The sequence below is a fragment of the Grammomys surdaster genome, unplaced genomic scaffold, assembly GCF_004785775.1.
Source record: "Grammomys surdaster isolate TR1022 unplaced genomic scaffold, NIH_TR_1.0 141, whole genome shotgun sequence".
Classification (NCBI taxonomy): domain Eukaryota; kingdom Metazoa; phylum Chordata; class Mammalia; order Rodentia; family Muridae; genus Grammomys; species Grammomys surdaster.
This window is the reverse complement of record NW_021604599.1, coordinates 7269049-7293601: the sequence shown is the minus strand read 5'-3', so window position 1 is coordinate 7293601 and position 24553 is coordinate 7269049. Positions and strand designations below refer to the sequence as shown.

The 24553-nt window shown below is 44.0% G+C and overlaps 1 protein-coding gene across 4 annotated transcripts in view; it reads left to right on the top strand.

Annotated features, from left to right (window-relative positions):
• The window catches only part of Dock8 (dedicator of cytokinesis 8), a 199835-nt gene that overhangs the window by 131700 nt on the left and 43582 nt on the right, over positions 1–24553 (top strand). For all 4 annotated transcript variants that reach the window (XR_003710947.1, XM_028764022.1, XM_028764023.1 and 1 more), the window contains 7 exons: positions 2094–2258; positions 3248–3420; positions 6963–7058; positions 9674–9769; positions 17312–17461; positions 19171–19284; positions 23005–23160. Coding sequence is in view for 3 of the 4 variants with exons in the window: in XM_028764022.1 (XP_028619855.1) it covers positions 2094–2258; positions 3248–3420; positions 6963–7058; positions 9674–9769; positions 17312–17461; positions 19171–19284; positions 23005–23160 (950 nt within the window). In the remaining variant the exon portion in view is untranslated. The remainder of the gene's footprint in view (positions 1–2093; positions 2259–3247; positions 3421–6962; positions 7059–9673; positions 9770–17311; positions 17462–19170; positions 19285–23004; positions 23161–24553) is intronic.

Genomic DNA, 24553 nt, shown 5'->3' with positions numbered 1-24553 from the left:
GGCAGCAGGCAGCAGGCAGCAGGCAGCAGGCAGCAGGCAGCAGGCAGACAGGCAAGCAGGCAGCAGGCAGGCAGGCAGCAGACAGGCAGCAGGAAGGCAGCAGGCAGGCAGGCAGGCAGCAGGCAGCAGGCAGCAGGCAGCAGGCAGCAGGCAGCAGGCAGGCAGATATGCTTTGCCTAATGAATCATGGCTATTCACAAACTGACTGACAAAGGCTGGGAGCAACTTTTCCAACATTTGACATGAAAACAGGTTCAATACTGTTTTGTCAGACTCCAAACATGTTTTTAAAAGAAAGGAAGAAGGGCTAGAGGGATAGATAAGTCATTGAAAGTACTCGCTGCTCTTGCAAAAGGCCCAGGTTCAGTTCCCAGAACCCACACCGTGGGTCACACTATGTGTATGTCCATTTTAAAGGAATCCAATGCTCTCTTTTGACCCGACAGGCACTGCATTGACATGGTACATATACATACATGCAGGCAAAACACTCGTATACATCAAAAAATAAGTAAATGTAAGAAAAAAATGTTTTTGTAAGAGAAGAGGGTGAGAAAGAACATTAAAATGGATTCTTAGGGCTGATAAGATGGCTCAGCAAATAAAGGTACCTGTCTCCAAGCCTGGTTGATGATGTAATTAGATGCTCGAGGTCCACATGGTAGAAAGAGAGTACTGACTCCCATAAGTTGTTGTCTTAACTCCAGATTTTCCCCATGGCGCACACACACACACACACACACACACACACACACACACACACACACAATCATGTTACAATGTTTTTAAATAGGATTTTGTAGGGTGGAGCTGTAGTTCAGGTACTTGCTGGTGATGCTTGGGGCTCACTGGCCAGCCATCACAGCCTACCTGACAAGTTCAGGCCTGTATCAAAACAATGAGGTCAAGAACAACTGAGGGAGGCATCTGCTGTCAGCATCTGGTCTCTGCGTACACATGCACACAGGGACACACGCACATAAACATGCACATGAAGACAAGGCAGGACTTATGCATACACATGCACACAGGGACACACGCACACAAACATGCACATGAAGACAATGCAGGACTTATTCTGCATCCATTCCTTTGGAACCTGCTTCTGCTCTGTCTAGTACTGTGGAAGGCACAGTATGGGGAGGAGGAGGCACGGACAATTGTGAGAAATGCTCTTGGCCTGGCGATGGTTTCCAGCCTTCGCAGGGAGGCTACATTTACCACCGAGCATAGCTACAAAATGATACGGTTTCAATTTCTGTCACTGCGGGGCATCGTGGGCTTCATACAGGAGACTGAGCATGGAAGGGGTGGTCTGACTTTGTGGTCAGTGTAATTTCATAGCAAGAAGTAAGGAAGACACTCCAGGTGAGGAAGACAGCATGAGCAAAGTCGGGAAGGAGGAAAGATCACAGAATGGGATAATCTGATGGCTACCTCACTAGGACATAGCTGAATCTGAGCAGAAACAGGCACAAAGTTGGCTAAAGCCAAATCATGACAGGCTCGGAACACCAGACCAATAGGGTACAGACAGTTTGCATGGGCCTGCTGTGGGGAATGACATGGCCTGTGAATGTTTTAAAGATGTATCTCTATGAGAATATTGTAGGACAGATTTATGCATTGCTCTCACATCCGTTGGGCATCCTGTTGAAGTGCAGATTCTGGTTCGGCTGGTCTGGGGTTGGGCCAAAGGCCCAAGCCCAAGGTGATGCTGACAATGTCAGTCTGGAGAAACACCCAGTTTTCAGCTGAGTTTACAGAGTAATGGCATAAGGACATGGACATGACCTGGCTGTGGAAAACTGCTGTTTGCAGTGGAGAGAAAAAAAGATGTGAGCCAGGTGTGGTGGGTTATGCTACCATGCCTGTAATTCTAGCTGAAGCAGGGGGATTGCAGTGAGTTCTAGGCCAGCTTGAGCTACACAGAGGGAACTTGAACATGTCTGTGGTGAACAGATATGGAACACTGGATCTGACTGGAATGTGCCGTTTCTTTTGCCTGGCTAAGGTAGTCAGTGATCAAGACATACTGTTACTAGCCTGAGAACATCTACCTCAGTTTCTCCTTTCTCTTCTTGGCTCCTCAGCAAACTTCTCCCAGTTTGCCTTCGAGTCTGTGGTAGCCATTGCCAATAGCCTGCACAACAGCAAGGACCTGAGAAAAGACCAGCACGGGAGAAACTGCCTGCTGGCCTCCTATGTGCACTACGTGTTCCGGCTGCCTGAGCTGCACAGGGATGCACCCAAGTCAGGTAGTGCTTCCCGGGGGTTGGGGGGGGCAGGTATCTGGCAGGGTACCACCTCAAACCACTGCCATGGGATTAAAGATTCAGTTTTGGTTTTCAGAGTAAAACTTAAGTGCTGAAATTAAAAATTTCTAGATGTTTCTCCCTCCCTCCTCCTTTTTATGTTGTACTTTCTGAGTCTGCCCAGTCGATAACTTCTCAGTGACCTTTACCCCACTGCCAATTTATGATCCACTCGAGGATCTGTTTTAAAAGATGGAGAACAGTCAACTGTAAGATTCTAGAATAACAGCAAAGAAAACAGTATCTATCCCACACCAGCAATACCTTAAAAGTTCTTAAACTTTTCATTACATAAAAAAAGTTCTCACTAAGTTCATAATAACCTATTTCACTATTCTTCTAATTTATTTGCATAGGCCATAAACCGTAATGCCTGGGTAGCCTGATATATAAAAATATCATCAATAGACTTTTTAAAATCCCACATCCAAATAAATTTGGCACCTTTTTAGTCTCTGCAGTCATATTTTTGCATAAATCTGTAATTTCAGTCCAATTTTTAAACCAGAATTGGACTCACTTTAAAATACTGCATGTTCCCATCCTCAAAAGATGACTGCGGATGACTCAGTTCTGAACAAGCTTCCTCCAAGACTTAGAAGATTTCACCATTTTTCACCAGATCAAACAAAAATATTTGTCTTTCTCATTTTCCTTGAGAATTCAGAAACTCTAGCAACTGGTGATAGACCGGTACCAAGCACGTGTCTCCAGTCCCCCCACAGACCTCTCCCATCCCCACCACCTCACACCCTGCCCGCTTCATCCAACACTGCCTCCCTGCCCCTCACAGCTGCAGAATAGTGAGTCTTCTTCCCAAGGCCCCATCTGGCAGGTTTACATTCTGTCACTCCTCCCTCAGTGGGTCTTTCTCGAGCTCTGTAACTGACTCTGTCCTGTCTGTTGGCATGTCTCTGGCTGCTGGGGTACAGGTGGCCCCACCGCTGTAGTCCCCGACCCCCGATACCACACATACGGACGCACATCTGCTGCTGCAGTGAGTTCAAAGTTGATGCAGGCCCGTGTGATGAGCAGCAGCAACCCAGACCTGGCTGGGACACACTGCGCAGCAGATGAGGAAGTTAAGAACATCATGTCTTCAAAGGTAGGGGCATGGCAAGCCCTGGGGTGGGGGCACATGTACTCCTGTTTTGCTTCCTAGCTGATGTATACTGCACACATTTCTGGGTACAGCATGATATTTTGATATATAAGTACTTTGTATGTTGATCAGATCAGGGTACTTAGGATGTTTAGCAACACATCCATCCATCTTTCCTTGGTGGTAAGAATGCTAACATTTTCTTTTCTAGCTATTTAAAAGCAATGCCGTTAGTCACAGTCACCCTCTGTGCAATAGCATACTCCTGCTGAACCGTGGCACTGGAAACACTCTCTACTTTCTTATTTTGTCTTTATCTTTTTGAATTCTCATGTAGGCCTTCCAAAGTGCTTGGAATCTATTGTTTTTAATTTTTAATTGGCGCAGAGCAGTTAGACACATCCATTGGGTATAGTATGATTTTTCAATTCTTGTATACAGTGTGCGGTGATTAGACATGTCCATCACTCAGACATACATCATTTTTTTCATGCTAGAAGTAATTAAAGTCCTGTCTTGTAGCTATTTTGAAATAGTCATTTAATTGCTAGCAACATAGCTACAGTGACTCAGTTCCGCTGTTGGTAGTGTTTCACATTGGAATGGTACATTTGTCACGGCTATGAACCAACATTAATGCGTAATTATCATTAACATAAGCTTCTACTTTATTCCAGTCTCCTCAGTTTTCCTAATGTCCTTTTATCTAGTCTGTGGTCCTCTCCAGGGCCCACACAGCATCTTTCGGCCGTGTGTCCTTAAGTTCTTCTTGCATATGACAGTTTCATGGACTTTCCTTGTTTTTTCATTATCTTGACAGTTTCAATGACTAGTCAATATTTTATTTGGGATTTTTAAAACAAGCAGTTCAGGCCAAGCAGTGGTGGCACAAACCTTTAATCCCAACACTTGGGAGGCAGAGGCAGGCAGATCTCTGTGAGTTTGAGGCCAGCCTGGTCTACAGACCTAGTTTTAGAACATCCAAGGCTACACAAAGAAACCCATTTTAGAATAAAGGAAAAAGAAATTTTCCTATAGTTTAAATAACATGTTCAATTGTCCAGCAGTGGTGGCACTCAGGAGGCAGAGGCAGGTGGATCTCTGTGAGTTTGAGGCTAGCCTGGTTTACAGAGCAAGTTCCAGAACAGCCAGGCTACACAGAGAAACTCTGTCTTGAAAAAAAAAAAAAAAACAAAGACAAAACAAAAAACCAAAACATTTAATTCACATGCACAGTGTTCAACCCTCTAATGTCCATAATCCAGTGGGCTTTAACATACTCAAAAAACTGCAATAAATATGTTGCTGTTGTTATTGTTTGACACAGAAATAAGCAAATGCTCCAGATGAGTGTTCTCCCCTCACTGCCCAGAGAGCTGGTTTTAAACAGGAGGCAGCCCTACTATGTTTTTTTATTTGCTAGGCAAGACATGACTGTGGCTGTTGCTGACCACGTTGCTTTTTATATTTTTATATTTTTTATATTTTTGTTAATAAAAATTAAAATATTAAATTTCTATATATGTACTGAGGTCAAGTTTTCCTAATTATTTTGTAGTAGGGGATGAAAATTTAATCCAAACAGAGAAGGGGTTTTGACCATTGTTGTTTGGTGTAGTACTGCATTAAACCACAGTGGGGCACTGTTCTCATAGTTTTTCCCTGCTCTCCTCGCACACTGAAGGAACTGTTGGTTGGTACCTGAATCTCTTTGTGTTGTTTTAAGTTTGGGGGGGAATTGGTTGGTCTGTCTGTCTGTCTATCTGTCTGTCTGTCTGTTTTTTAAGACAGAGTTTCTTTGTATAGACCTGGCTGTCCTGGAACTTGCTCTGTAGATCAGGTTTTGCCTTCAACTCAGAGATCCACCAGCATTCTGCCTCCTGTGTGGTGGAGTTAAAGTCACATACCACTACTGCCTGTTTCTTTTAGTTTTTTTGACATAGGGTGTCACTCGGTAACCCAGATTATCTTAGAATTTATATGTAACTCAGACCAACTTTAAACTCACAACTATTCTCCTGACTCAACCTCCTGACTGCTAAGTTTACAGGTGTGAGCCGCCATGCCTAGCTAGGTACTCAATTGCCTTACGTTGACTTTGTCAAATACTTTTATAAAACACTTATTTAGTTTACGTGTAGAAGCGTTTCTGCATGTATGTATGTATGTATGTATGTATGTGCACTATGAGCATACTATGTACCAGAAGATACCAGAAGAGGTGTTGGTTGTGAGCCGTTACGTGAATGCTGAGAACCGAACCAGGGTCTTCTGCAGGAACAGCAAGTGCTCTGGAACACTGCGCCATCTCTCTACCTCTGTTGGATGCTTTCATAGTACTTTTCCAGAGCTGACCGTGTGAACTTTTTAATTAGAACTAGTAATGTGAGGTGGGTATTTTGTGTTTTGTTTGTTCTTTTATTTGTCCATCTTCATTGTACCTGTGATGGTTTTATAGTTTCAAGTAGATCGTGTGTTTCCCTCACCCCTCAGTACCCTCCACTAGTCTCCTTCTCTTCTGCTTTCATTTCATACGGATTTAATGGATTCATGTGTCTGTATACAACCTGTGCACCACCATCGAGAGAACACATGCAATCCGTCTGAGTCTGGCTTGCTTCACTTAACATGGTGGTCTCCCAGTGTACCCATTTTCTAGCAAACAACATAACTTTGCTCTCTGTGGCTGAATAAAACTCCATTGCGTGTACAGAAAGCATCTTCTCTACCTCTTTACTTGCTAACAGACATTTAAGATGTTTCCATAGCTTGACTCCTGCTAACAGTGATGCAATAAATATGGATGTGCACGTGTCTTTCCAGTGTGTGACTGAGAGCCTTCCGGGTACAGAGCCACATGTGGAACAGCTGGGTCAGAGGGTAGTGCTGTTTCCAGTGTCTGAGCACCCACCATACTTATTTCCGTAAGAATTGGACAAATTACACTCCCAGCGAGGGAGCCAGGGTTCTCTTCCAGCCACCTTCACCAGCACTTTATTAACATTCATTTTCTTAACAACTATTCTCTTTTTAGTCTTTATTAATTCTTTGAGAATTTTGGACGAGTCCTTTCACGATATTCACCCCAGCGCTTTCAAAGTCTACTCCCGTCTCCCCGACCACACCAAACTTCATGGCCTTACTTTCTGGTTTTGTTGTTTGTTTTGTTTTTAAATAGCACAGAGTCAAATTTGTGCTGCCCATGTGTGTGTGTGTTTGTGTGGTGTGTGTGTGTGTGTGTCAGCATCCTTGTAGGATGGCTGCTCTCCAAGCCTCCCGCTTTACCCCCTAAGGGAATCCTGTAGTCGCCACTTGGGCTTTACCATCCTCCCAGAGTTGGTTCCTGTGTTGAACTCCATGTTGCTGCCCATAAGTCTATTAACAGTGACTGTCTCAGTGACGTAATTTACTTTCTTTGCTTTGTTTTATACTTATATGTGGCTATTATTTTGGTTCTAGTACAGAAAAGGCATAACATATAATCAAAACAAATTCTGAAGTTGTGATTTCCAAGAAGCTGCCTCATCACGGTTTGTATGTTTCAGATTGCCGATCGCAACTGCAGCCGGATGTCTTACTACTGCTCTGGCAATAGCGACGTTTCAGGTTCAACTGCAGCCCCAAGACCAGTCAGCAAAAAGGTACAGACCAGGGCGGTATGAGGAAAATCTCAGCACAAGGAAGGACTCACTAGTGTCTTCATGTTCCAATTGAAAATAGACACTAAGTGCTTTCTTTCTGTTTCCTACCCAGCTAACACACACACCGCACACACCCCACACACATTGGGGGGTATTGTCTCTTCTCCATTTTTGTTTTTGTCTATGCATCTGAATTACCTCTGTGGACCCTTTCCCTGCTGCTTGTAATTCAGTACATCTGAGCTAAGTCCAAAGAACTTAGATTTTGACCGAGTCCCCAGCCGGTCCTGATTTAGATATTCAACTTTGAGAACCCTTGTGTTCACCTCTTTTGTTAGGAGAAGGTAAGGTGGACAAAGCTCATCCTTAACAAAAGCAAGTGACAAGACTTAATATTATTTCAATACTATAGGAAGTAATATGCCTTCTTGACTAAGTGAACTTGGCTGACACCAAGTGCATTCAGAAGCAACCCGAGCGATTCCTCGAGATGACCTCTAATAGGCCTCAATTCTGAGCTCAGAAGCCATGCAAAGTAGTGAATTCCTGAAACCAACAAATCTCCCTGGTCAGTACAGTGAGTGTGATAGAGAGAGACATAGGCTATCGAACCAGTTGTCTGTCATGTGTCCTTCTCTGCCAGCCCCCCAAGAGGCTGAGGTCCTGATTACCATTCAAGATCTTTTTTTTTTTAAAGATTTATTTATTTATTTTATGTATATGAGTACACCATTGCTGTCTTCATTCACACCAGAAGAGGGCATCGGATCCCATTACAGATGGTAGTGAGCCACCATGTGGTTGCTGGGAATTGAACTCAGGACCATTTGGAAGAGCAGTCAGTGCTCTTAACTGCTGAGCCATCTCTCCAGCCCCCCATTCAAGATCTTTAAAGTGCAGATATACTAACTACAGTTAGACGTGAAGCTGTTTGTGGTTGCTAACAGCATTGGAAGATGTTACTACAGACATGGAGAGTGTGAGCCTCCGGATGGCTCACTTTGGCCTGGAGGAGTGAAGGATGTGAAACAGGAGGTGCCACTGAGCCTGATGCTGTAGACTGTGTAGTAATCCGGTTTTCTGGATGTCAGCAAGACCTTCCAGAAGTTAACTCTGAGAGGGAAAGTGACAGGAACATGTGGTTAGGCCCAAAACTAACTTGTCAGCTACCCTAAAGTGTAGCATTGGGCTGTCACAGCTACTGGTTCCAAGTTCTGCTTTCCTTTAAAGACTATATTATTAAAGGCTGATCATGTGGCATAGTCCTTAACCACCCCACCCCCCAGCACTGGAGAGGCAGAGAGATCTCTGTAAGTTCAAGCCAGCACGATCTACATAGAGAGTTCTAGAAAACAAGAACTACATAGTGAATCCTGTCTGAAAATTAAATAAAACACTGAAACAGTCAACATATTTGCCTAAAATCTGACTTCCCTGGGGCACATCCTGTTTGGTTTTGCGGTTGGCTTACTTTGACCCAGAATGATCAGAAAGGAGTAGGTTTTACTTCAGAGGGAAAGTTAGCCAGTGTGTTGCCTTCATAGCTCAGCAAACAATTTTGCTGCTTGGCTGTCTTCCCTAACCTCTGGAGCAAGGTGTTCTTACAATAACACTGTCCAGTAAGCAACATAAATTACATTAGGCAGCAGCTTATCCTTGTCTAATCTCTTCCTGCCATAAGACTCTGGCAGACAGACTGACCTATTTCTATCGGCTAACTCCAAGGCTGGCGGAGCATGTCTTTCTTCCCATAGGATGGAAGTACAGCATGTGGTCCTGTGCCCTGTTCGCAGCCAGCGGGGTTAACACTCAACCCCACCCCTCCCAGATGGCACAGCCTCACTTAAGACTGCATCAGCAAACAGATGTGTTCCCATGCACTAAGATTACTAAGGTTCAAGCTACCCCATAGGAGGGGCAAAGCCAGGCAATAAGCAGAACTTACTGCAGAAAGCAGATGCAACACCGTGACATCTGCTCAGAGATTTCTCCATGTGTCTCCTTTCAATTTAGATAAGTGGCCCTCAAATTAAATGTCTATAAGAAGAAGTAGATTCCATTGTATGCACCTCATCCTGTGGATAGCTCAAAAGTTTGTCATGAGCAATTGTTGTTACAATCCGTTTTTTGCTTTAGACTGACTTTGAAACTTAACTTCCACACAAAGATGTGAAATTTGAGTGTTGAAATAGTTCTCACTCTCCTGGCTGCAGAAAACCCACAGAAGAGTCTTCTCTGTGTGTATCCTAGGCTTTGTACACATGTGTAAGATGAGTGAAAGCCGAAGGAATCATGGCCACTGCATTTGCCTTTAGTTGGTATGGCACTGTCTTGATTAGCCCAGCACTGAACAGGTCCCCAAGACAAAGGGCTTTCCATTTTGAGTGCCAAAATGAGTTATTAGTTTTACATTTGATCCTTAGGTTTTTCCCTTTTTCCCTTTCAAAAAGTTTTCGTGTGTGTGTATATGTGTGTGTGTGTGTGTGTGCGTGCCTGGGATACCTTGGACACATGCCTCTCAGCTATTACATCAGAAGAGAAGGAAGGAAATGGGGGTTAGTGGGTATTAATTAACCTTGCCATCACAGCCTGGTTTTTGTTTCTTTGTTGTTTAGCATTTCCATGAGGAGCTTGCCCTGCAGATGGTGGTCAGCACTGGACTAGTGAGAGAAACAGTCTTCAAGTACGCCTGGTTCTTCTTTGAGCTTCTGGTGAGATTCTTGTGTCTGTATCTATGCTTAGCTGGACATGCAAAGCACACATGGGAAAAGCAGAGTTTCCTGTGTCAGAACCTATTCCTAAGCCTTCAATATCAGCTCTCCTTCATCCTCTATCCATTTTCCAACAGACTCTATCGACTCTACCTTAAAAATCAACCCCCGTTTTTGCATCTCTTCACGGTTCCCGCCTGACCAAGCTGCCATCGTCCCTCATGTGCCTCTTGAGGCGTCTTTGCTCTCAGCCCATCCCTCCCACCCCAGGCAGCCAGTATCATACCGACTGTGTCAATCTCTTTGTGCTTTTCAGAATGCTCGAAATAAAGTGCCTTTAAAAAAAAAATCATAGGGGTTGGGGATTTAGCTCAGTGGTAGAGGGCTTGCCTAGCAACCGCAAGGCCCTGGGTTCAGTCCTCAGCTCTGGAAAAAAAAAATCATAGCTAGAATGCCCTTGTACAATCCTAATGCATACCTGTGTCTCATGCCATGGTCCCTCATTTATCCACATTGGACCCCTTTTTAGTTCCTGGAAAATACCAGGCCTGGCCTTCTTAACATAAAGCTTTTTTTTTTTTAATTTCCTCTCTCAAACTACCTTTTACTGCCCACCCTCAACACACTTTCCGCCCTGTCTTCTGGCTCCCCCACCTGCAGAGCCCTTCTCTGACTCCCTTACTCTGTAATGGTGTCCCCCCTTTACTAGCCCCCTCTTGGAGACCCCATTCACCCCTCACTAGCACGGTATGCGATTGGCCATTGTTTTCTGTCCTATCTACTGGATTTCTAGGATGTGATCCATCTTCATTATTCAGTGCTTGATATCATACAAGCAGTAACCAGCTCCACTAATAGTAGTTAGGAAGAGTATGAAATCTGTATGTATGTTTACCTACCCATGGTGCCTGTCTCCCAGCAGAACAGGTAAAGGTACATTTATTGTTCCTCCATGTTATAATAAGAATAGTGCTGATACCTACTTCTATTTTATTATTAATGAACATGAAAAGATTTTGTCATAAAGACCATTAAGAACAGAGGCTGGGGAGATGACTCAGTGGGTCAGAGCACATGCTCTGCAAGAAGAGAATCTGAATTCGAATCCCCAGAGCCCACATGCAAAACTAGGCGTGGCTGCATGTGCATGTCATCCCAGCATTGGAGGACAGAGATAGGTAGATGACAGAAGCTCAGTGGCCAGCCAGCCTAGCCTAATCTGCAACCTTCTAGTTCAGTGAGAGTCCCTAGGTGGGGGCAGGAATGGTGGTATACACCTTTAATCACAGCATTTCAGGAAGCAGAAGCAGGAGAATCTCTGCGAGTTCAAGGCCACCATGGTCTAAAAAATCAAGTTATGGGACAGGCAACAGAGAAACCTTGTCTCAAAAAAAACCAAAACAAATAAAAAACAAACAAACTAACAAAAACAGAGTTCCTAGGTAATGAGGCAGAAAACGACAGAGGGATGTAGCATGTAGTTTCTACTACCTGCTTTAGTTAAGCTCTGTGCAGACAGCAGCGCTGCCAGCCCCGTCCTGGTTCTCTTGGATCCTCAGATGAAAGACACAGACATATACAGACACACACACAGACACACAGACACATACACACACACACACACACACACATACACACACACACTAGCTTATTTTTAATATGCTTTTAGCTCAATGGCTGGGCACTTTTAAGCCTCCCATGGCTAGTGTGTCCTCCTCTTCACTTCAGCTCAACGTCTCTAAATCTTTCCTCAACTTAGTTGCCTGGTTACCTTCTCCTTGCTCAGTACACGAAATCTACCCTCAGCTTAGTTGCATTTTTAATCCCTCACCTGCTACCCCAAGCCCAGTTGGGGAAGCAGCCAATGGCCACTCCACCTCAGATCTCACATGCCTGGCGGCTCCCTCTCTCCCTCCAAAGCATGGCAAATCTCTCTCCTTCCTTGCATCTCCTAGCCTGCCTTTGGGAACCTGGAAGTCCTGCCTCTTCTGTCCACCTATTGGCCACTAGCATCTTTGTTGATCAGTCAAGAACCAATTGGGAAACAGGACCTTTAGCGTTCACATGCCGATTCCCAATCAAAGCATCAGAACCGCCCTCTACAGAGGAAGACATCCAAAACCCAGTCCTGCTTTAGTCTCCACATGTGTGGGACATGTGCACAAGCACCCACCTTTCTACTGTAGTACTGGAGATTAAACTGAGGGTCTGGTGCATGCTAGGCAAGCATTCTCCTACCCTCTGTCCCCAGCACAGCATTTATTTGTTGCTAAATAGAGATGCAGAGAGAAATATTAAATGCAAGTGATGTGAAACCACAGACAAGGAATGACTGAGAGGGGGCGGGGCTTCATGTTTACTGAGTTTCTTCTTCTAAAAAGGAGAAGAATTTCTGCCTGAGCTCTGTTTCCTCCATTGAAATCTGAGGCAGAGAAAACAGCAATACTGAACAATCAGACAGAAAGAAAAGGGTCAAAGGAAATGAAGCTGCCACTCATCTGGAGGAGGCAGGGCATGGTGTGTAGCAGAGTTAAGAATCTAGCCTTTTACTACAGGAACAGTCTGAATCCCTGAGAGGGTCAGCGTCCCAAGCCTGAGTCTGAGAATGACCCCAGTGCACCAACTCAGATCCCAGAATCACGTGGGAGTGTTTGATAGAACAAATGAGGTTCTTCACACCCTCGTCCTGTCGGAGTGGAGGACACACCATGTCTTCCCAGGTGACTTCAAGGCACACCTACAATGCACTAGTCCCCACCACCTCTACTTTGTGAGTCCTAACCATAGCTGAAGAGCGCTGGAATTTTGACCAATTTAGCACCAGATCTTAGTCTACAAGCCAAGCTGGTTAAGGCCTGTGGCTACAGCTTGCCAGCCTTTGGTTAATAGCATCATCTGGGTATACATGAGCTCTGTGGTCTGGCACAAAATGGACTGGTAACAAAATTCATTGCCCTCTTGTTCAGGAGGCACAGAAAGTATTTAAAAAAAAACCAACAACATCTCAAAAAACAAAACAAACACAAACACGTTCTGTGTCCTGCTCTGTCTGCCGTCTCACCCTCAAGCTCCCCCTCAGAGACGATCCACTTAGGCCATGATCCATCTATTAATAATTCATAAAATAATCCCAAATTCTAAGTCAAAACTGCAGACTGAAAACAAAACAAACAAACAAAAAAACTAAATTTGCCTTAATGAAAGGTGTCTTAATTATGAACTCACACATTTGCACACACTTTCTTTAACCACTCACTCTTAGGTCTTAGGCAGCATCCTGCTTGTGGGAAAAGCACCTGCATTCCCGGGGCAAGGACTCAAGCCCAACTACGTGAGGGTTCCAGTAGCAACTCTGCAGGCTCCCGAATCCATCCTTGAAATCCTATGAGAGCCCTGCTTCTCCCCATAGCACACACCAGGGCTAGAGAGATGTGCCATCATGCTCAGCCAAGGACAGGTAGAGCCTCCTCTAACTCTCAAGTCTGTGTCCTTTCTGTTCACTATTTTGCCTCTTGGAGAAGCTCAGAGTTTAAACATCTCAGTCCATCATACTGACTGACAGTAGGCTAATCCATCCCATCCAGTCAGAACACTGCGTGACTTATTTGGCTCCCCATTATCATGAGCTCAGCTCGAGTGGTTCCATAGAGCATCTTGTAGCTCCATTTTGAAGGCAAGTTCATATTCTCTGAAGAAATAACAATGTCTCTGTCTGTTGAGTAACCTCAGTAGCAGCTGGCACCCCTGAAAAAAAGAAAAACAACATCCTAAGTGAATTGCGCATCTTACTTACATATGGCAGCTACTGCCTTAAATATTTTTAAAGCATTGTCTTATTTAATCTTCCTACAGTCTTGACTCGGGGTCTTTATGATTCTGAGTTTGCAGGTGGAGTTAGGGGAAGAATAGCAGCCACAGAAGAGCTTCCGGGTCTGTCTGGAGTTGTGGTGGTATTACTTCATTGCTTCTAACTACAAGGAGCTAAGAATCATAGAAAAGGTGACAATTGCTTCTAACGGGTATAATTGTTCACTAAGAATTATATAGAATTATATAGAATTATTAAGAATTATAATTGTTCACTTGTTTGGCCCAAGAGACGGAGACATCTAAAGTTAATATGCCCCTCTTCCCTCTAGGACCCCCTATGCTACACAGATGACATCGTTTAGAAAAGTTCCTGTGGATCAGAGCACTCTGATGGAGTTGGTCCAAATGCAGACATACCAGGACAGCAGATACACTGGGCTCTGCAGGCTGTAGCCACTCTGCCAGGGTCTTGGCAGCTGAGAAGCACTTATCACAAGGCCTCTCCCAGGGTGTCTGCTGCTACAGGCTGCAATAAGGACTAGAGAGACCCGGGTGCTGCAGCTGCGAGCCCTTTGGTTACCTAGCCTCGTTCTGAAGAATCACAGAGAAGGGACAGAGCAGTTAGGGCATAGAGAAATCTAGAGGCAGAGAAGAGGATCCACTCAGCAGGGGCTGGAGCCTCAGAAAACATTTGACACTGCCAGGGCCACTCTGTGGCAGGAGTGACAAGTGGCTAAACCTTTCACCAGTGACCTCAGGCTTCAGCCTCCTGTTCACTAGAACAGCCAGAGCCAAAAGGAAAATGGGGAAGGGGCCATTGCTACAGTGTACAGACACCTTCTGAACACTCACACGTGGTGAAGGGCAAGAAGCCATGTCAGGGGTCGGGGCTGTGGTAGACGTACAACAATCATGGATCCCAGACCCAGGCACCTCAGTCCTCCGTGCACTGTTGCAGACTTACCTGACTGATCCTCAGAAAGCCTGAAGAAGAGAACAACTTTCCCTGGGCCTAGGCAGCAAAGGGGCAGTTTGACACCTCCAGCTGTGCTGGCCACTGGGTGCTAATGAACAATAACTTTGTCACAGGAGCCAGTACACTTAGTCCTTGGGTGTGTTTTACACATTTTAATGAATGACCCCTGTGCGGTTAGAAACCACTGGGAGGTAAATAGGTGACCTAGTTCACTTCCTCTGGACATGTCATCCTGCACGAGGAGGTTCTGAAAGGTGTCCATTCTCAGAATGGGCCGCAGAGGCAAATGTGGGAGAAGTTATTTTTCTATCTCACCAAACCCTACAAATGGGTTAAGCCCCACTGATATTTTTCTGGGTCCTTCTGTGAGGAGCCAGGGATACAGGAGCTGGCAGGTTGCTGACAGTCTGGATGTGGGCCATCAGTGGGAAGTCCTATTGTGAGAATTATTTATTTGGCTGTGGATGGCCAAACCCAGCAGGCAGGAGCCGAATGCGACAATGAGTTCAACAGGCTGGCGCTAGGGTGGGTTAGCCAGCCGAGGATCAGGATTGGGGTCACCTGAACAAAGAAGCCTTGTCTTCCCTGGCCCTTGGCTGGAAGTACAGTGAGAGAGATACTTTTGTCTAACAAAAAAAATTGCACCCTGTTCCCACCCCTCGTTCAGGTCCTCTCCCCGTGCGAGTGTGTGTCTCTGGGACTGTGGATATATGTTTGTGTGACCTGGGCTAGAAAGTACCTTTAGGCTAGGAGAAATCATGGTTCTTACATTGGATTTTTTGTGGTTGGGTCTGTCCTGAGCTAGTCAAGGGCATTATCCGAAACATGGATCAAAAAGCCGCCTCTGTCCTCCCTTCTTCCATTGCCTCCTCTGTGTTTGTACCTTGTTTGTCTCAGTCTTGACAGGTTTATGTTTCGAGAAACAGAACTCTGCTGTTAGTGTACAAAGGGTTGCATGGTGTTCAGAGTGGAAGCCAGTTTCCAAGATACCAGATGGGGCAGATGTGGGTGGGTCAGCTTCAAAGGAAGCTTTGCTTTGCTGTTGTTGGATTGTTTACTTGCTTGCTTGCTTTTTTGTGTTACTTGCTTGTATTGGCTGATGTTTTTTGCTTGCTTGCTTGCTTGCTTGCTTGCTTGCTTGCTTGCTTTGAGGCAGGGTCTCACTTTGTAGCCCTGGTTGACCTGAAACTTACTATGGAGACCAGTCAGACTTTGAACTGATAGTAGTTCTCCTGCAGCCAGCCATCTTTTGGGTGCTGGGATTAGAGGTAGGTGCCACCAGACCCAGCTGACAATTGCTTTTTGCTACCATGCTCTGACTAGCCTGTACAAATTCGTGAACTTGATTTCAGGATTTCAGCACACAGCCATCAGAAATCCCAGTGTAGTGGATACTTTGCCTTTTTTCTGTGATAAAATATTCTGAGGAAAAGAAAGAAGAAAGGGAGAGAGGGAGAAGCAAAGGAAGGAAGGGAGGGAGGGAGGGAGGGAGGAAGGAAGGAAGGAAGGAAGGAAGGAAGGAAGGAAGGAAGGAAGGAAGGACAGGTGGGTACACAATTCAATGATACAGTCCATCAGGGTTGGGGCGTCATGGTGGCAGGAGCATGTGATAGCTGGACACATGGCATCCGTGTCAGAAAACAAAGTTATGAATACCATGCTCAGCTGCCTTTTTCCCATTTTGCTCAGCCTGGAAACCCATCACGGAATAGTGCTACTCAAGGAAGGCAGGACCTCCTGACTCCAGTTAACCTAATCGTGCCCAGGCTTATCTCCTAGGTGGTTTCTGATCCTGTCACATTGACAGCTGGCAGAAACCACCACCCCAGTCTTCCCAGTCAGAGTGTCACAGATAGCTCTCAGCAAACTCAGCCAACTGTAAACCTCCACCTCTGATGATGTCAAAGGATGACCCCAGAATCTCCTGGCCCAGGGGGAGCCCAAAAATTATACATGATCTAGGATTTTAAAATAGTAGACATAAACTGGCATTATACTAGTTACCAATTGATTAATAGATTGATTAACTATAAGTTAGGCATAAGAAACTCAAAACATAATTTTCCCCAGAAGATGAGCCAACATGGGCTACATAATGAGACCCATCTCAAAAACACATAGTTATCTCCTTCAGAGGCAGCAGTCTATATAATGGTTAAACTTCTAGATAGCCAGCAAAATCTTATATATTCCATAATATAGTTTACAGTTTAATTTCTAGAAGCAGAAATTAACTCAACGTGAACTAAAGAATTGCTTTAGAGAAAAAAAAAGTTTGTTTTTTAAATTCAGTGTGGAAGGGGCCTTTGCCCCCTTGTTCTCCTTACTGTAGTTTCAGGAAAAGAAAACTTTATGCCCAGACAGCATTGTAAGTAGTTCCTGTGTGTCTTGTATCATGTACTGTAGCAACCTGTGTATGTCTGAGGACCCAGCCTCACTCTGTCTCCAGGGCGGAGGATGTTGAGGAAGAGGATGTCTTATGACACCAGGCTAATCAGTTAAGCTCCAGGTTTTGCCAAAATGAGCCCCCTGACTTGGGCTCAAGAAGAGGACATACTGCCCACCGTGTGTGTCCAGCCACCATGGCAACCATTCCGTTCGTCAGAAGCATTTCCTAGTTCAGAGCCATCTTGGACACCACCAGCACCAATAAAGTATCAGGAAGGCCATCGTGAAAGATTTCCTTCAAGCCAGTCCCCTTTTGTACATTGTCCAAGCACCAGTCTCTGTGTTGACATTGTCCCGTTCCTCTGTAGGTGAAAAGCATGGCACAGTACGTCCATAACCTGGATAAACGGGACAGTTTTCGGAGGACTCGTTTTTCTGACCGCTTCAAAGATGACATAACTACCATTGTTAATGTGGTCACCTCGGAGATAGCAGCCCTTTTAGTGAAGCCTCAGAAGGTAACCAACCATGTGTCTCCACTTTTCTAAATTGTTTGCCTTGACAGTGTTACTTTAATAAGCAGGAAAAAAAAACCTCATTGGAAAACTAGTTGAAATATAACAACAGTTAAAATATGCTGGATTATATATACTCTGTGGTGTGGCTGGAGAGTGCTGTAAATTGCAATGCGATTGATCATTTAAATGATTTTATCCGAGAGAATACTCCTGCTCTCAGGAGATTCAATCTGCAGTTTAATGGAGCAAATAGTGGATATTTGCCATCTACTTGAAAGTGGTTTTAAAAATATATACAGAAAGAAAGATAACAATGGTTTGCAAAATGTAAAGTATTGGTGACTTGTGGGTATGACTTTCGTACATGTCTGTGAAATCATTTCACAATTAAAATTTAAAAATAAATATAACTAAGGATGTCATGGGCCAGCAAGATGGCTTTGAGAATAAGAGTGCTCGCTGCCGAGTCTAGTGGACGTGCGTTCAGTCCCCAGAACCGATGAGATCAAAGTGGAGAGCCAGCAATTGTCTCCTGACCTCACCCAGGCATCGCAGTGCATATCCATCACCACCACACAAATAAATGGAATTTAAATTGTCTTATTTATTTTATTTATTTATTTATTTTGAGACAGGGTCTTACTATGTAGCTCTGACTGTCCTGGAACTCACTATGTAAAAATCTCACAAATAAGAGCACTGTGAAATAATAAGAAAAATAAATCATAAAGACCATACAAAACCAAAAATTAGCCCGGCTTCAATTTAAAAAAAAAAAAATTCACCTTCCCGAGTGTAACTGACACCTTTAAGATGGAGAACCCTGCCTAATTGGAAAAGAAAAAAATTTCTAAGCCTTTTTATCCTGACTGGAGTCTTTTAAATAATCCTTACAAATTAAGAAGCTATCTCCTGGAGGGGGCTGGGGCAATGGCTCAGCAGTTATGAGCACATGTTGTACTTACAAAGAAGACCAAGTCTGGTTCCCAGAAGAAACATGTGATGGCTTACGAATATTCACTCAGACACATAAAATAAATAAATCTAAAATATGTTTTAAATCTATGTCTTTGAGGATAGTGAATGCATTTCAGGTTAGTTTGCACACTCTACCCCAACAACAAAAAAAAAAATGTTTAGCCAGAGCCGGGTGTTGGTGTTGTACACCTTTAATCCCAGCACTCAGCAGGCAGAACAGGCAGATCTCTGAGTGAGTTTCAGGACAGCTAGGGCTACACAGAGAAATCGTGTCTCAAAAAAACAAAACAAAACAAAACAAAAAAATTGAAAATTTAAAAAATTAGCACATTTATAGTCTCAGAATTCAGGAGGCTGAGGTAAGAGGATCAGAAATTCAAAGCCATCCTGAGCTAGATAGTAAGACTCCATGTTAATAAACCAAAACAAATAAAAGGTTTTCTATTAAAGTTCAAATATTTTAAATTGTTTTTACTAAGTAAATAAAATTTTAAAATGTAAAAATTCACAGCTCAAAATTGTATATACGGAATGGGGCTGATTACATACCTCTAAATTTTGCATGTACAAAACAAGACCGATGGAAAAAAAAATACATCTAGAATTAAACTTCACCCAGAAGAATGGTGAGCCAATATAATATTCTCTCCTCTCCCAGTGTTCACACCAGGGACCTGGTAGTTCCAGTCCAGGTCCAGACAGTATGATGAGTGCCTCTGCTTATTTTACAGGAAAATGAGCAGGCAGAGAAGATCAACATCAGCCTGGCCTTCTTCCTGTATGACCTCCTTTCAATCATGGACAGAGGCTTCGTGTTCAATCTCATCAAACATTACTGCAGCCAGGTGAGCGCCCTGGAGCTGCGGCTTCAGCCCCTTCCCACTCGCTGCTTATGTGACAGAGTGTCGCCGGCTTCAGTGTGACCCCACGCAGCTTGGACTTTCACTGTCTGTACTGCGTGCGGGTTCTTCAGCTGTACTGGATCACCAGACCCCTGGAGCATGCATCAAAGCAGTCAGTCTAAGGAAACTGCATTTTCTCAGCAGTGTGATTTGCTCCAGTTAACATTTAAGGGAAATCACAGGACTGTGCATTTAATCTTTGATCAGGGCGTTCAGAGTTTGAGACTTGGACGATGGCTTCATGTGCAAGCTGGAGGACCTGAGTTTAGAGTCGCAGCATCCACCTAAAGGCTGGTGATGTAAGCTTCTCACCCCAGGGTTCCTGGAGACAGACACTGGAAGTAGGGCTAAGACAGATCCCAAGGGCTTGCTAGAAACCACACACACACACACACACACACACACACATACACACAGAGAGGGGTTGGGGGAGAAACCAAATATGAGGCTTCTTTTCAGTCATTAGAATTATTAATTAAATTGTGGTTTGAGGTTCTAATATTAAAAAAATGAAAAAGAAAAGAAAACCTGATGAACTCAGGTTGAATTTCCAGGAGCATGTTTTTTTTTTAATGCAGCACAAGTAATAGCTCTTCTCCAGGGGTTTGTTGTTGTTGTTGTTGTTTTGAGACAGAGTCTCGCTATATAACTCTAGCTGTCCTAGAACTATGTAAACCAGGCACACAGAGATCAGCCTACCTCTGTCTCCCGAGTGATGCGATTAAAGGGGTGCACCACCTTGCCCAGCTTTCTCCCTCAAAGTTTTGAACATAATTCTTTCCTTGATTGTCCCCATCAGAAAGTCCTAGCAATAAGAATATAAGCATCAGTTATTGTTGCTACACCTCTTCTTCCATATTTCTTCTCTTCACCACGGCCACCATGCCTGCTGCTATTATCACAACCACAATAACCACCATCCCCTCTGCCAGGCTGCCGTCACCACCACCATCACTCTGAATAGTTAGTAATGGCATGGCTTTTAATGCTTCCATTTCTGTGCCTCTCAGTTTCCTTGTTTGTAAAATGCAAGGATTCTCCTCTGTGGAGCTTTGAGGGGTATGGTGCCTTATCATGGAGAAAGATGTGACCGAAGAGACACGGGAGCTTCACTGGGCTACATGAGAGAAAAAAGCCCTTCCCAGTGAGACCATCCAAAGGCTTCCAGAAGGAACCACCATCCAAGGGAACCAGGAGTGTGTGTGTGTGTGTGTGTATGTGTGTGTCTGTGTGTGTCTGTGTGTGTGTCTGTGTGTGTGTGTGTGTGTCTGTGTGTGTGTGTCTGTGTGTGTAGTGGGTGACCAGTGAGGTTGCCCTGCAGCACAGTAGGAATCTGGGTCAGATTGCTGGACGGGCTGTAGGCTCTACCTTCTCAGTAGGAAACAGCTGCGCATCGAGGGCTCACGAGCTCTGCAGTGTAGGAACTGAAGGCTGGAATCTGTTTGGGTTTGAGCTGCTCTTGACATTTTGGTTGTGAGCCTAGCCTTTAATAGCTGAGTCATCTCCACAACCAGTTGAGCTAATCTTTAAAAAGAAATGCAGGAAGACCCTTGACTTTGTAAACCCATTTCTGTTGCTCAGTGCCACATAGGAAACGTGAGATGCAGCTGCACAGAGGTCTGTCAGATTCTTGCTGGGGACAACTACTGCACAGAACTGCACAGTGAGCACCTGGCAGATACTGTCCTGCTTATGTAATTTAAAACACTTAACAAGTTGTTAATTAGTTAATGATAAATTCTGATTTAAACTATAAAGTGGCTAACTTTAATCCCAGCATTCACAGAGACAGAAGTATGTGGATCTCTTTGAGTTCAAGGCCAGCCTGGTCTATATAGAGTTTCCAGCCAGCCAAGGCTATGTAGTGAAACCTTGTCTAAAAAAAGGCAGAAGATCCTTATCAAGTGATTTCTTCTTAACTAAAAATTGTAGAGTGTGTTATATGAAACGAGAAAGATAGCATTCTAGCAATATTATTAAATAATTTAGCTACAATGCTTTTAAGTATTAAATTATATATCACACAGCTAATGTGCATCTGAGGTTGTAAGTACGGCATATTTTAGAGCTATATTAGTAATTTCTTAATTTGCAGATTTCTTATTTGTGGAGTTAAAATAGTTTGAATTTTCCCTGTACATTTTCTTGGGTCTTCTTCCACTATGCAAATGCATTATTTTATAATTATAAAACAAAAATAGACTCCCCAAGAAAGTTTCTAAACAGATAATTTTGTTACATTAGGACAGACATGTTAACTTCAGATATTTGAAAAAAAACACCCTAAGTGAATGTAGACAAAGTATTGTGGGTCAAATAATTTCTTAATACAAATATTAATAATAGATTCATCTATTTTAAAACTAATTTTTGAAAGTATTAACAACTATTCATAAACTTCCATGCCCTAAAAATTTGAAAATTAATCTAAATTGACAAGTTTTGGAATAGTCAAGAAAAGAACTGATTTTAATATCAGCCCTTTAAGTACTATGGAGGTTTTGGTAAGAAATACTAATATATGTCATAAGCATTGATGCTTTGAAAATTCTTTCAAGAAAATATGAAATACTCACTGTCTAAATCCACTTAGGGCATAGGAAATCAGAGTTATCATTAAAATGTGTTATGTTTCATATGCTTCCATATTCAAAATACAATTATAACACATATCTGTCAACACAGTTTCATAAAAGGGAATCGTAAATTACCAAGCTTGATATTACTTTATTCTGTTTCTCATACTCTCTCAAATCATCAGAGGGAATTACTTCTTACATATTGGAAATTCCCTTAAGTGCTCAAAACTCTTTTAGGGAGCCGATTTTCAAATAACTGAATGTGTAGAATTTCAATTTTGGCATATGTTGGTATGGTAGATGTGTCAGTATCGAGGAAGTACATGATTTTAGAGCTAACACATGGAGATGGTCTCTGGCTTGTTTATATAACACCCCTTTCCAAGACAAATCAACCCCTGAGTTTCCCAAAGGATGTCCTGAGTAAGAAGAGACTCCTAAGATGGCGTCCCTATCCTCCGCTTCCACCTGCCTGCCCTGTGGCAGACCAGATCAGAATAAATAACAGCAAGTACTCCAGAACTGCCGGGGTTCCAGAGCATGGTGTGCCTATCACATACAAGTCCATCTGTTTTCAAAGCTTCAGAATGGTCCTGGGGCAAGGTGATCCCAGAGCCACAGGATGTGGGTAGCTGTGCGGGGTGGACCACTTTTCTTCCAAATAGAAGTAAGGCCACCTACAGCACACAGCCTCCTGCCATGTGCAACACTGCCTTCCACTGTCACTTTGTCACTTCTCGGTGGCAGTTTGTAGTTTAGCCTCTTAGAGACAGATGAATTTGCAGAAAATGTGTTCAGTTGTGCTATGCTGAAGCTGTATCTCAAGTTTGTTTCGACAGAGGTTTGCTATAGCCTTGATAGATTCCATAAGGTGGGGCAAGAGTTCCCATTTGGGGCCCACTGGTAAGAACAGTAGTAAATTAAAGTTGGCTGGAGCTCCCAAAATGGCATCTGTTGCTCTCTCAGGTTAACCTTTATTCCAGTTGATGTCTAACTGTGCAGAGGAGGAATGTGTTAGTGTCTGTTGAACTCAGCTCCAGCTAGCCTACACGAAACATTCCTTCCTCTGCCTCTTTCCTTACAGCTATCAGCCAAGCTTAATGTCCTCCCAACACTCATTTCCATGCGGCTGGAGTTCCTGAGGATCCTCTGCAGCCACGAGCATTACCTCAACTTGAACCTCCTCTTCATGAATACCGATACCGCACCAGCCTCTCCCTGTCCCTCCATCTCCTCCCAGGTAGTCTGCTAACTACAGGAAAGCGGCGAGCTACTTCACTAGTTAGTTCAATCATGCATCCCCTATAAGCGCCGTTCTTACTAATTAGAGGAAAATCACGCTATTCAGTTGATCCAGATACGGGCTATAGGGTTCCCTGAAGCTACAGCATCTGAGTGGACCATTTACAAATAAAATAATTTGGCCCAAGGGCCCCTAATGAGGCTAACTATGTAGGAAGAAATCTGTAAGCCTAGGAAAATGAAGACACTCGGGTAAGTCTCAAGTCTTCCATTGTCGACATTAACCAGTTATTACACGATAGAGTGTACAGGCTTAATATATTTGCAAATACAGGTTCCAAAGACAAGTGAGTTTTGGAACTTCTGTGTTGTTAGCTTAGTTTCTTTGTCAGGCAGCTTACAAAGGAAGAGGTGCAGGAGGGGGAGGGGCATGAGAAGCAATGATTCCCAACACAATTTGACTGTGGGAGTATCCTTACTGCCTCTGCACCAGAGGCTTCTCAAGGAATTAACGCCCTCTAGAAAACCCTTAAAGAAATGTTATTTTACAGTCCCAATCGGAATACGTGAAACAAAGCAGATGTTCAGAACAATAGGCAAGATATCTCAGGATGATACTAGATTCTGTTCTGCTGCTCATCCTTGGTACTAGTACAAAGGGAAAGGCTTGTCTAATTTTGCCATTAACGTGAAGTGCAGTGATAAGCACCTGAAGTTCCAGGACTAAGAGGATGAGGGCCAGTGGGGATTGCGTGGGTCCAGGAGTTAGTTCCAGATCATCCTGAGTGTTATAGTGAAGCCTCATTTAAAATAAGGAGGAGGAGGAGGAAGAAGAGGAAGAGGATGAAGAAGAGGAGGAGGAGGAGGAGGGGGAGGAGGAGGAGGAGGAGGAGGAGGAGGAAGAGGAGAAATAGTAGCAGCAGCAGCTATTTGTGCCAGACAATATACCTGAAGTTAGCCCCATGACCATTATAATGTGATCTGGAACACATGTGACTTACAAGGACCAATTCCAAATGTATTTATTATCTGTCTGCTGCAGTCTGTTCTGTGGGCTGAATCCTATAACTTCCCCATGCTGACCTCGCCCTGGGTCCTCTCCCCATGCTCCTCTTCTGGCTGCCCCAAGGAGTTGACAAACCCAGGGCCCCTACTCAGCAAAGCTCTGGGACTTGCAGAGACACTTACTTCTGCTGTTCCTGGTGAAGGATGACATGCTCCAGGAGTAAGAACACAGGACAGGAATGGCCTAGGACTGCCAAGTCTGGCATTTTTGTAGAAGACACCACTTCTGGTTCCAGGACAGTAACATCCAGACACTGTGCTCAGGCGACCTTCAGACAGGGTGCTGGGAAAACAGACCACAGCACGGGGTGGGGGACAGTCCTTAT